The 14,139-nt window shown below is 46.7% G+C and overlaps 1 protein-coding gene across 1 annotated transcript in view; it reads right to left on the bottom strand.

Annotated features, from left to right (window-relative positions):
• Positions 1–14,139, bottom strand: part of Tmem163 (transmembrane protein 163) — a 174,465-nt gene that overhangs the window by 43,650 nt on the left and 116,676 nt on the right. The window contains exon 4 of the mRNA XM_032915059.1: positions 14,048–14,139. Coding sequence (XP_032770950.1) covers positions 14,048–14,139 — 92 coding nt within the window. The remainder of the gene's footprint in view (positions 1–14,047) is intronic.

Raw genomic sequence — 14,139 nt, 5'->3', positions numbered from 1 at the left:
CTAGGTGAACTAAACTCTAGTTCAATAAACACTGCAGAAAATCTTGATTAACCAATCAATCTGGGTTGCGGTCTCTGGGGTTATGTCTTTAGAAACCATTTCAGTTTTAATGATTGCATTTTGCCTCTTAAACTGTCGCCTCTTTAAGTGAAATACCCGATGCTGGCCACAGTCCCCTCAGAGGAAGGTTTAGTGAAATAATTCTGACCAGAGAGTCCATTTGAAGAAATTTTGCTCCTGAGAAAATAACCAAATAAATGCAAAGTTGTGTGATCATATTAGATGCTGTGTAACAGGGGAACAAACATACATGATTTTGGTTTTGTTTGGTTTTGAGACAGGGTCTCATGGAGTCTGAGTTGATCTGGAACTCCCTACATAGTCAAAGATGAGTTCATCTGCACTCCCTGCTTGCTGGGATTAGGGGCCTGTTTATGTGGTGCCGGGGCTTGAACCCAGGACCTGGGGCTTGTAGGCAAGCACTCTACCAACTGAGCTGTGTCATCAGCCCCCAAATAGCGTTTACTGAAAAAGAAGATGGCGCACCTGGGAAGTTATCCATTCTCCTAGACCAGCTTCTGCAGTTCATAGAAAACACAACCAAAGGGTTTGTGATGTGAAGAGGACTAGGAAAAAAAAATGTGATTTGCTTCCCCAGACCCTCTGGGGTCCAGATAAAACATTCATGTACATGTAGAGTCCATCAAGAGGTCTTAAATAACAAAGAATCCTCACTCTAGAAACTTCCACGGAGACTGAGGAAGGCGATACAACAAAGCTTGTAGCATGGACCCAGTCTTGCAGCTTAAGAACCTGGGCATAAAGAGATGGAAGGGAAGTCGCCATCATTTTCCCTGGACAGCAGGATAAGAGCGATCTCTGTTTTTAGACTGTGACATGTTTCACTTTGTAAATGAATATACATTCACTGGAAAACAAGGAGATCTTGTTACATTTAGGACGAGCACACTTTTTACAAAGGAAAGTTACTTGCATTCAACTGGGGGCTGCAGGGTTGCTACCCAAGACTGTCAGAGAAATGCAGTTGTGTAAGTGACACTGGGTGGTCACCAAGGCCACTGGCAACATAACAGCCAGTCCATCCCTTCCCAAGATCCTCTAGGATGTCTCCATTTGTGGTAGTTAACGCTGACTGGCAGCTTTCCAGGCATGAGAGCCACTTAGAAGACAAGCATCTGGGAATGTCTATGAAGAAGCTTCTAGACCAGAGTGATGAGGTTGGACCACACCATTCCATACTCTGGGTTCTGAACTGAATACGGAAGAGAATGAAAGTGACCACCAGGATTTGCCTTTCTCTTTCTCCTGATTGGGGATGGGGGTGGGGAGCATTGCGACCAGCTAGCTGCCTCACCTGTGGCCATGGCCCGGCTCTGACAGGCTGTGCTGTCAAACTCTAAGTCCAAATAAGCAACTCCTTCCTTAAGCGGCTTTTGTGAGGATTTTGTTACACTAACAAGGAGAGGCATGGATACACTGTTAAGTCTCAAAGGGAACAGATACAGGAACCTCTCCACTTTCTCCCTCAGCCATGCCCCTTGAGGTTCATACCGCCCTTGTCTTGTCAGCTGTCACCCATCTTCCACTGTGCATACAAAGGAGGGAGGAGGGGAAACACCTCATGCTTGCCCTCCCCGAATCAAAGGGATCTCAGAGGGATTCAAAGAAGACCTCTTGCAACCCACCCACCCAAACCATTTGCACTCTGTAGAAGAAAGTAGCCTGAATAACGGCTTTCGGGCTTTTTCATTAACTCCCTAACAGATGCCTTCAGTGGAACTAAATCTAATAACCTGGCCTTCCCTCTAGGGTTGGGAGGGGAATAAATCAAAGTAATTATGTCTGGAAAGTAGCTAATGTGCAAATTTACTTTCTCCCACAATAAATTTCCCCAACACCCAAGCACGCAACACCAACACATACAAATGCACATAGCATACACTCTTCCTTTTGACAATTTCCTTTTAAAAACTATGTATCTGTATACGGTTAGGGGTGGATTTGCACACAGGTATGGAATTCTTGGAGGCCAAAAGAGAGGCTTGGATCCCCGGCAGCTGGAGTTACGGGTACTTTTGAGTTGCCCAATATGATGCTGTAAACGGAACTCAGGTCCTCTGGGGTAGCAGCCAGCACTCTTAACCACTGAGCTATCTCTCTAGCCTGCTTCCTTTGAAATGGACCAGTCTGGTGTCATAAGACACAGAACCCAAGAGGAAAGCATTCTGCCTACCTTTCCACACTTCCTCAAGGATGCTCTGATCCTTTGAGCCTTGGTGGATATTTTTTATTACCGGTTTCTATCACACTGTGGTTGTGATAATAGAGAAGGGAGTAAAGGGATTTGTATTTCTCTTGCTTTGCCACAAAACAGTACCCTTTTAGGAGCTTGGGGATGTAACTCGGGTGGTAGAGCGCTTACCTCACATGCACGAAGCCCTGGGTCCATCCCCAGCATCACGTATGTACACTGTCCACCAGGTCTAGTCCCACACACCTGTAATCCCAGTGCTCGAAGGCGAAGGCAGGAGGATCAGAAGCTGAAGGTCCTCCTGGCCAGCCTGAGCTACATGAAACCCTGTCAATTAATTTGATTAAATGCCATTCAAACTGTGTGTGCTGCTCTAATATCCCGGGTCAGCAGCAGGTAGTACCCAGGTAAGTCAGTGGTGGGAACCTGCCTGGTTGGGAAGTGGGGGGGACCTGCCTGGTTTCATGGCAAGGTTCAGCTGCAAACACGTTCAGCACAAAACTACAATCTTGAGGCTGGAGAGATGGCTCAGCAGTGAGGAGCATTTGCTGCTCTCTAAGAGAACAGGGGTTCAGTTCCCAGCACCTATGTCATGTGGCCCACACCTACCTCTGACTCCAGCTCCAGGGGCTCTGACAGCCTTTTGTAGCCTCTGAGGGCATTCACATACATGTTGGCATATGTGCACTGTACACATAAAGTAAAAACAAACATTTAAAAAACAATCGGGCTGGAGAGATAGCTCAGCGGTTAAGAGCACTGACCGCTCTTCCAGAGGTCCTGAGTTCAATTCCCAGCAACCACATGGTGGCTCACAACCATCTGTAATGGGATTCGATTCCCCCTTCTGATGTGTCTGAAGACAGCTACAGTGTACTCGTACATAAAATAAATCATCATCATCATCATCATCATCATCATCATCATCATCATCATCATCATCACCACCACCTGTATCCTTGAGGCACCCGAAGCCCTGGCCTTCTCTGCCTGAGAGTCTGCAGGAAGATGTCTGTCTTGGCTAACTGCAGCTTCTGCTCTTATACTGGGATGCACCATGAAAAAAGAAACTACTCCCCCCCCAAATCTCCCTCCTCCCCCACTTCCCCTGCTCATGTCCAGATAGCTCATGACAAGCTTCCAATGCTGCGAGGTTCCCCCTAACACTGCAGTCTCGGTGAACTGTTTCAAGGCAAAAAAACAACACAGGCAGAAATCCGAGTCTGAGTCCTTTCTTTCTCCCCAAAGCTGTCATCAGCCCAGCCTCCTCTGCTTTCAGAGGCCGTGATATTTGCAAATGCCAATTCCATAATAGAGAAGTGGGGACTTGATTCTGACCGTGCCTCACCACGGCTGCAGACAGTCGCACCTCTGGAAGAGTAGAATGGCTGGTTCGTTATGAGCTGAGGCAGGCCTGGCTTTGTGTAGTCTTTTGTTTGTGAGCCTTGCCCCTGGCTTTAGTTACTCATGACATTAAGCAAAGCAACCAGATCCAGCCCTGCAGCTGTGCACGCGTGGTGAGGAGCGCCTGGGGAGTGGGCCAGGCTGCACGTGCATATAAAATCGGTGAGTTTAACATTTCCTACATATGCTGCTCATTCCTGTGTGCATTGGGAGCTGGCAGCATTTCTGGTTCCTGCAGCCACTCAGAGAACAATCAGGATTCCCGATCAGTGATGAACAAACCACCCAGCATACCTGGGGACTGACCGGTCTCAGGTCTGTTTCACACTGTGACTCAAACAGCTCTCCTCCTTACCCAAAACACAGTCTGGACTAGGGCGCAAGGAATTTAAACCTTGGGGCTTAACTGCCTCTGTATGTGTTCGTGTGTGTGTGTGTGTGTGTGAGTGTGGCCACATGTGGACTCCAAAGGACAATTCAAGTGTCCTTCCTTGGGTACCACATATCTTAGCTATTTCGTTTTAAGTTTGGGTTTTTGTTTTTTAATTACATGTATATGTGTCTATGTATAGAGATGTGCATGTAAGTACAAGGTCCCTGTGGAGGCCAGAAGCGGGTATAGAATCCCTTGGAGCTGGTCACATAGACAGTTGTGAGCTGCCTGGGAGTGGAATCTGGGTCCTCTGACGAACAGCATTTGTTCTAACCACTGAGAAATCTCCCCAGCCCTCACTTTGTTTAACTTCGGTTTTCTAAGACAAGGTCTCTCACTGAGCTGAACTCACCAGCCAGGCTAGGCTAGGTAGCCAGAGAGTTCCAGGCCTCTTCCTATAGTCACCTCCCCAGTGCTGGGATAACAGGAACACACCACCAGGGCCAGCAGTTCAAAAGGAGCCAGCCTCTGAGGCTAGAACTCAGGTCCTTGTGTTTGTGTGACAGGTAATTTGCCAACTAAGCTATCCCTCCAGCTCTCGTCTCTTAGTAAAAACATAATAAACCCTAGACCTCAAACACAGAATTCATACCGGAGCAGTAAGACGTGTCACGCCTTACAATAACAAAAGCTGGAGCGATCCGGAGCTCCCGATACACTGTTAAATAGTGCCACTAGCAATGCTCTAAAGTCACTAAAAAGAACAGATTGGGTATATAGGAACGAGATCTGGAAAAGGTTCTTGGCCTTGAGCTGGAGGAAAAGCGGGTTACAGAGCAGTATGTGGAGAAAGGTCTGATTTTCATTTTCATACCTAGCTACATGTGTGTGCAAACGGCATATACATGTATGTTCTATTTGGCTTGCAAAGGAAATATGCAGGAAGCACAGGCACCAGCTCTCGATGACGGCTGTTCACAGAGGGGACGTGGACTAGATAGAGGACACTTTGAAGTCTGTATTCATTAAAAAGCAGTCATTTTTCACATATGCACCACAACAATATTTGGCGACGTGAATGAAACATATTTTTTTTTCTTTTTAAGAAACAATACAGAGCCTCCTGTATTCATAATCATGTTAGGTTTCTTGGGGAGGGAACCAGCTGAGCTCACAACATTAAATATAACCAAGGCACTTCACCCGAAGGCTTAATAACCCGGCCATGGCTCCCCAGTTCCCTTATAATCAGTTTCCTCCTGAGGCCCATGAGGCCCCAGCTGTAAGTCCCCTCACTACTTGGGTCAAGCCTCAGAACTTAATTTTCTGACTCTCAAATGCAGTCAGCTGGTCTCTCTTTAAGCACCCCATGGCTAACTCTCCATCTGGGAACACTGTTATGTCCAGACTCCTAGCCAACCTCAGTATCGGGATAGCAGACTGTCCTTGACCTCCAGCTTTAGAGAAGCCCTCCTCACAACCCCCTGGGAGTTCTGTTTCCCAGCCTCCTTTACCTCTGCACTGGCTACCTTTTCCTATTAGGTTCACAGGGATGGAGCTGGCTGGTCTTATTCGATCTAGTGTCTTATAAAGTGCTTGACACACACAGTCAAGTCAGAATTGAGCACACAAGAGTCTACTATTAGGAAGAAAAGAACATTTAGCTGCTAGGCTCAGTAACTGCCTAGCATGTCTGAGTGTGGTGGTTTGAATGAGATTGGCCACCAGACTATGTGTCTAAATACATGGTCCCATGTTGGTGGTACTGTTTGAGAAGGATTGCTTGGTATGGCCTTGCTGGAGGAGATCTGTCCCTTGGGGTGAGCTTTGAGGTTTCAAAAGTCAAGTATCACGCCATTCCACTCTGTTTCCTGCTTATGGACAGAGTGAGTTTGGGACCAGCCTGGGCTATGTGAGCCTGTCTCAAAAAGTAAAAACCAAAAGGAGCAAATGGGTTTCTTGCCGGATAGTCCCAAAGAATAAATGGTGGAAGATGCTATATCCTGGCGTGGTTTTACTACCCTTTGACTCTGAAGGCTTTTGACAGCAGAGGCTGCCCCCCCCCTTCCTTCAGCAAGACGGAACCCATTCTCTACATCAGGTGAGCTCAGATTATTGGGTTCCTCCTGTCTCGTGCCCCAACAGTTGAGTGTACCTGGGAAGTTATTCATTCTCCAAGGCCAGCTTCTGCAGCTCATAGAAAACATGACCAAAGGGTTTGTGATGTGAAAAGGACTAGGAAAAAAACGTGATTTGCTTTCCCAGACCCTCTGGGGTCCAGATCAGACACCTAGTAAGAAGCTGGGAAGCTTTAAGGATGTATTGGCTACTTGGCTCCAGCACCAAAGTCACCAATCTGCCGTCTCTTCGGTAAATCAGTCACCTTTCTTTTAAAAAACAATTATTCCTGTTATTTATTTTGGGTGAGGGTCACAGGCCACAGCACTCGTGTGGCAGTCAGAGGGCACCTTTCAGGAGTTAGTCTCCCCCACCCTTCCACCCCATGGGTCCCAGGGATTGAACTCAGGCCAGCAGGATTGGCCGCAAGCACCTTTACCTGCTGAGCCATCTCGCTGGCCTGGAATCAGCTACTTTTCTTTTTTGGTGTTTGGAGCCGTTCCCAAACGTTACCAACATGCTTGTTGATGCCAGGCATCAAAAGGGCAGGCAGGCGCCATTGGCGCCATCCTGTGAGCTGGGCGTTCTTAAGCCAAGTCATTTGCTCTGCAAATTGAAAAGAGAGGGGAACTGTTTCCCCGGGTGTGAGCCGTGTGTGTGTCCCATCTATTTCACCTGGAAGGCACACACGGAGCATCCTTGAACCACTAAGAACACCCATTGCAGAACACTCAGATTCGCTTTCCAACATTCCGCCGAGCATCCCGCCATCTGCACGTAACGTTTGGAGCTGGGAGAAAGGTGTCTTAGGCTGTGTGGCTGACTCAGTTGTGGAAAGAAAGCCTGTAGAAGTGAGCAGTGGCCCCATCTGCTGCCATCTTTCTCTCGGGGAGCTGCCGGATGGCCCAGGGAGACAGCTGGGCCCGGGAAGCCTGTGTGGGGCCCCACCTGTGCGGCTCCCTATGTAAAATGTCAGAGGCTTCCCAAATCGCACCAGGCTGTACCTTCCTTGGCAAGCATCCCCGTGGCCCTGGCAGCTGACAGCCACAGGAAACTGTCCTTCCTGTAGCCTTACAAGGTGCACTGGGCTGAGAAAGGCTAAGACAGGCGTGAAATTTCCAGAGTAGTTCAGCCTTGCCAAGTCCCAGATAGTCCCGCCTCTCCCCCACCATAAAGGGCACCACCCTGCCTCCCTTGATAAACCCCTTGTATTGCTTGCTTGCTTGCTTACTTTTGATGCTGGAGATGGTACCCAGCATAAGGCATACTAAGCAAATGCTCTAAGGCTGAGCTCTACCCACACAGGCCCCCACCACTTTGTCTACCATAGAAGAATCTACTGATAGCAGTGGTCTAAACTTTCAGGGATGCTGTTCTTGCTTCCTTTCTATTACTGTGACAAAAGTCTGTCCAAGAGCAATGTCAGAGAGAAAAGCGTTCATTTGGCTTACATTTCTAGGTCACAGTCTATCCCTGAGGGACCCCAGGCAAGAACTCAAGCCAGGAACCATGAAGGAACCCTGGTTGCTAACACATTCTCTGGCTTGCTTGCCTGCCCATGCTTACCTAGCATTTTCAGACAGGGCCTGGCAGGATCCCTTGCCTGGTGAATAGCACTACCTACAGTAAGCTGGGCCCTCCAAGGTCAATTAGCAATAAAGACAACTTCTCAGAGACACGCCCACAGGCCAACCTGCTCTAGGCAACTCCACAGTTGAAACACCTCCTCTCTAAAGACTCTAAACTGTGTCAAGCTGACAATTTAAGGCTCCTCTGGGCCACAGTGGGTGGAACACTTATGTGCTATGGGCCATGAGATGGCTCAGTGGGTAAAAGCACTTGTGTGGAGGCCCGAAGTCTTGAGTTTAATTCCCAGAACTCATGTGTACTAGCTAGTGTAGCTTCCTGTATTACGAATGCTAATTATGTTCCCCAAAGAACTGTTCATAAGACAGTGTCTGCACGGAGCTTCTGGGAGCCCAGCTCTGGCTGGTTCTGATGCAGGACTTTAGATTTCCCCAGGCTTGGGACTGGGAAGGGGGAGGAGGAGATCCACCATGTCAGGATCATGACAGGATTTTTAATTGATGTGGGAAGACCCAGCACCCTATGGGGGAGCCATTACACAAGCAGGGGCTCTCCACTGTGTAAGAGTAGAGAAGGTAAAAAGTAATTAAATGTGCTCACTGTTCTATCCGGACGACCCCGGTTCAGTTCCCAGCACTCACGTCTATCTGTAACTAAACCTCCAGGGTATCCAATGCCCTCTTATGGCCTCCATAGACTCCTGCATGCACGTGGTATGCAGATATGCACACACACATAAAAGTACTCTATTTTTAAAAAGTAGTAATGGTGAACTGAGCCATTAAGCACACACACGTTCATTTCTCTCGCTCTCGGCTGTGGGTGTGATGGGTGTGATAGGACCAGCTGTGTCAGCCTCCTGCCACTGTGACTTCTCTGATACAAGACTGTAACCTGGGGCTGTTGGCCAAATGAACACATTCTCCCCTAAGTTGCTTTCTATTCAGGCGCTTTATCACAGCAATAGAAATGAAATTAGGAGGGCTGGAGAGATCGCTCAGTGGTTAAGAACACTGACTGCTCTTCCAGAGGTCCTGAGTTCAAACCCCAGCAGCCACATGGTGGCTCACAACATCTGTAATGGGATCTGATGCCCTCTTCTGGTGTCTGAAGACAGCTACAGTGTTACTCATATATAATAAATAAATAAATCTTTTTAAAATAGAAATGAAATTAAGACAGATACTCAAATATCTGATGGCCCTCTCCCTTACAAACAGACTTGGACTCCTTGGCTTCCCTCCTAGCACAATCTAGATTGAAAATCTCAGCCTGGGTGGAACTGAGGTTCTTCTGCTTACTCTTGATTACTGAGGATCCGGAAACAAATAGGTGACACACAGGAGGGACAGAATGCAGAGAAGCCAGGGACGGCAAACTATAGACAGAAGACAAGGAGAGACCCTGGAAGGAGAGACCCTGGAAGGTCCGTGTTCTGGGGGAAGATGGCTGAGTAGGAGAGGCTTCTTCCTCCCCCACAGTAGGAAGCCCCTTCCAGTACAGCCCAGAGAGTCAAAGGTCCCTGGAAAGAACAGCTGTGCCTGCCTGGCTTCACTTCCTGTGGATGAATGCATCTATCCATGCTCTGCTGCCACCGCCGCCTCTTCGGCTGACGTCAGATTCTGGCTTCTTTAGTGCTCAAGTATAGCCGAGAATTATCTGGGCCTTCAGTGTCAGACCCGCATTACCGGGATACGTTGATGAAATGCATTAAAATAGGATCAGGAGCACCAAAACACACCAACGTTGCATTAGGAATAAAAGCTCAGCCTTGAATTCATTTGAGCAAGGGTGAGCCAAAGTATGAGTTCACTTCTCTCCTTCTGTCTTCTGCTACAGTTTGTGGTTCCTGGCTTGTCAATGTTCTGTCTCTCAGGTGTGTGTCTGTCCCTATTGCCTGTGTCCCTAACAAAATCCTTTGCTCTGTATTTACTGAACAGCATAGAAAGAATCCCATGGGGAAGGAGTAAGGCGCTTCATGGGCATCTTTAGCAGGATTTTGATGTTGTTTAAATGTTTGTTTATGTTTACATGTGGGTGTCTTGCTTGCGTGTGTGTAAAAGCACCACTCGAGTGCCTGGTGCCCTTGAAGATCAGAAAAGGGAGTCAGGTCCCCTGGAACTGGAATGACGGACAGTTGTGATCTGTCATGTGAGTGCTGGGAATCAAACCCAGGTCCTCTGGAAGAGCGTGGGTGCTCTTTGTGTTCCAGACCCTTTGACAGAGTTTTATAGGGATTAAGTCACAGACTCTGACTGACCTTAACTGGTTAACCCCCAAGGCACCCGGAAAACAAACTATCACTTCAAACATAAGCTATCAATTATGTCCATGAACATTTGTGGTGTATATTTGTTGCACAAGGTTGCTTGTAGTTGTGATCAGCAAATGATTACTATCACACACACACACACACACACACACACACACACACACACACACACACCCCTGCTTTGAGTCAGGGGTATTGAAGAGTACATAATTTAAGGTTAAAGCTATGAATTAGCTTAGGTAGTAAAAGTCGATTACATGGAAAATCCAAGGGAAGTAAGGTTGGTTATGACGTTGTTCCCTTAAAAGCAAGTTAAACAAACAGACTGGGTATACCGCAGGATGTCAGGCCAAGTCTTACGTGACCTCAAGGTGCATTATTAACGTGGCCATGAGGACCAGTGTCTTCGAATGTAAGGGGATAGTTTCATAGAAATGGTATGACTACCCCCAGGCAGCCATCCTCACAAACCAGGCTTCTCCCAAGGCCTCAGCCCTCTAGCATACGGATGGCCACTGTCGGACTACCCAGCTCATACCACGTAAGCTCACCTAGTGACCGCTCTTTGTCATATGTGTTCATACCATAGGCTCTGCATCTCTAGAGAGCTCTGCCTAACATCTCTACCTTCTATAAGCTTATTATTCATATAAAAAGAGACTGGTAGGGGCCACAGCGATGGTTCAGCAGTAAGTGCACACACTTCTTGCAGTGTTTCCTTCTCAGTACCCACACTGAAGGCTCACAACTGCCCGTGTCTCCAGGTTCGAGGACTCCATCACTGTCTTCTCATGTCTGGAGGTACTGTACTTGCTATGTGCAGTTCCTTGACAGAGGTATACACACATGCAATTTAAATTGTTTAAAATATTTAAAGTAACCAATACAATTCGGAGGGGATTTCTTGTTTTTGTTTTTACTAATTGGCAGAATTTTAGGATGATACAAATGCTTTGGCAAAGTATGAAGTTTCCTCAGAGGGGAAAAAAGTTTAGAAGACTGGCCATGTTCCAGAGGAACTGGAAACTGGTTCTGACAGAGAGACAGACACACTGCTGTACAGCAGAGTGGGTCCTGGTCACAAAAGGTAGACACAATAGAAATGTCCAGTGATGGCGGATATGGAATAGATATTCCACACTGAACATTAGCCAGCTGGCAAAGAGAAGTAGACTGTGCACACTCTACAAGGTGGATAAACCTAGACAGCGCATGCGGAGGAAAGCCAGTGACAAGAACTGCGTGCTGTAGAATGCTCTCCCGTAGGGGTCACATGCTGTCCCTTGAACATTCTTCCAGAGCACTTGGGTTTTATCCCCACTGTGCAGATGGCAGGTCGCACCCAACTTCAACTCTGTTCCAGGCAATCTGATGACCTCTCTGACCTCCAAGGGTCACATGACACACTCAGGCATGATGTGTCACCCTCTTGAGCTCTTAGCACCTGTGACACTGTGCTACACTGGGTCATTAATACCAAGTAATGGAGGCAGGGAAGGATTCACGGTGCCCTGCCCTTCTTGGAGGATGTGTAAGTTAACTATTGCTGGGGAAAGGGGGAGGATTTTTCTTGGGTGGTCTATTAGGTATTTTCTCAATGCTGTGACAAAATACCTCGCAAAAACAACTTAAGAAGGAGTAGTTTATTTTGGTTCACGGTTGCGGAGTGCTGCCCGTCATGGTGGGTAAGTTATAGCAGCAGGACAGGAAGGCGATTAGTGACATTGTGTCCACAGTACAGAAGCAGAGAGCGTAGGGTACTGGTGGTTAGTGTACAGTCCAGATCATGGGGTGGTGCTCCCAACATTTAGGGTAGATCTTCACATCTCAGTTAAGGAGATCAGGAATTCTCTCACAGACACATTCAGAAACTGTCTCTTTGGTGATTCTAGAGCCTTTCAAGTTGATAGGACTCATTGTGGTGGTTTTAGTCATCCACAGGTTGTTCATGGTCCCATTAGGAACCCCAATCGCACTCACTGGTTCACTCCTCGTGTGGAGTGGATAGATACTTGTCCTTCCCAGGATAGCTCTCACCACACCGTGTAACTGCGTTTCTGAGTTACCTAATGTAATCTGAGTCATGGAGACAGATGGTAACATGGTGTTACCAGGGCCTGGGGGAGAAGAAATGGGAATATTCAATGAGTATAGACTTTCTCTCTTGCAAGGGGACTTGCTTCTCAGACTTCTGGGCTACAAGCACATGCATGAACATCATACCAAAAAAGTCAAATTTTAAACCATGTGAGTTTTGTAAAAGATTTGTTGTTGTTGTTGTTGTTGTTGTTGTTGTTTTTAATTCAGCAAAAGAAACCACGAAGGCCACACACTGTGGTGAGGCAGAAACACTGTACACTCCATTTTCATGTGGCCAAATGCAAGAGGGTGACCATCTTCTATACTGGCAATTCCAAATCAAGAGTCACTCTGAGGCTATGATTTCAAATCATAAAAGTAAGAGAACGGACACATACATAAAAGTAAGTAGAAGCCAGTTGGATATGTCTCAGTTCCCTCCAACATTACTCTCTAGAAACTAGCTGCAAGCGGAAGGTTTTTCTAATTGTATTCCTCATTGCTTGTTTGTGCTCATTAATATGCAAATATATTCCCAGCCAGCAGTGATCTCATGAATTTTTAACCAGAGATTAAAATGTTAACTAAAGCCAGTGATATAGAGGATTATAATCCTTAAATCAGGAATCTCCAAGTGAATTCATGATCGTTATCCAAAGAACAACCACCCAAGGAGTCGCAAAGCGTCACCTTCATCTCTGCACTGTAGGTAACTGACGTGATTTTTAGTCTATCTATTTGGGGATCTTTAAAAACAGTGAGACCAGAGCTGGTAAGATGGCTCAGTTGGGGATGTGCTTGCCACAGAAGTATATGGACCCTCCTAAGAAGGCCAAGTGGGGTAGCCCATGTTTATAATCCCAGACAGGGGAGGTGGAACTAGGCAAACTCCCGAGACTCACTGGTCAGCCAGTTGAGCTTAGTAGGTGAACTATGAGAGGGTTTGGAGAACGGAGAGAGAGGGGAAATGAATGTAATTATATTACAATCTCAAAAATTAAGTCAAAGTTTTTAAGATGTGTGTGTATGTGTGTGTGTGTGTAAGAGAGAGATTGATTGTCACCTTGTCTCAAAAAACAAGGTGGATGTCACCTGAGGAATAACACCTGTGGTTGACCTCTACCCTTGGAATGCACATACACACACACACACACACACACACACACACACACACACACACTCACTCACCACCTGCACTGTGTACATTCACCTGTACCCACATAAACACACATATACAAATAAAAAAATGGAAACAATGAAACTAAAGGCACTTCTTATCATCAGCCTTGGCCTGGGGAAACCAGTAGGCTACCTGGTGAATGTTCACAGAGATTTCAACTCTCCAGAAAAGCCACAATAATTAGCTTGTGACTTAAGTATGTAACAGAAAGGAAATAAGATTTAAAAAAAAGAAAGAAAGAAGAAGAAGAAAATTAGAAAGAACTCAACTTGTTTTTGGAGACATGAATCAAATTTGGAATTATTAACTCTAAAATAGAGGGAAAGCAAGCACAACACTTTCTCTTTATACTCCTAGACAGAATTAAAATCCAAGGCCCATAGATAATTCTGCATTGGGTGGGTGGGTGGATGGATGGATGGATAAATGGGTGGATGGACAGACAGACAGATGGACAGACAGATTGGAGAGTGGATAGACGTTTGAAGAATGGACAGATGGACAAGTAGATGAATAGAGGAACAGAAAAGAAAATATTTACCCTGATTACAGGTCAGGAAGCAAAACAAATTCTAAAGGTTCTGTGTGTCCCTGTGACTGACTATCCCAGGAAAGACCTGCTGACAGTACACCAGCTAACATCAAAGGCACTTTGCACCCTTTTGTCAGCATCAGGACAAAGAGTGAAGAAGGATTTGTGCTGCCGGTGATGGCAAAGCCTTCGTTTGAGGCTCCTGCAATTTGGAAGAAGAATCCACTTACATATACTCCCTGTGAGCAGAGTGCACGGCGGCTGCGTTGCTGTAACGCCAGAGGACAATGGCCGAGGACAGCACATCCAGGATAGCATCAAA

Source organism: Rattus rattus, chromosome 10, assembly GCF_011064425.1.
Source record: "Rattus rattus isolate New Zealand chromosome 10, Rrattus_CSIRO_v1, whole genome shotgun sequence".
Lineage (NCBI taxonomy): Eukaryota > Metazoa > Chordata > Mammalia > Rodentia > Muridae > Rattus > Rattus rattus.
The sequence above is the reverse complement of the archived record's forward strand: the minus strand, read 5'-3'. Positions and strand labels throughout refer to the sequence as shown.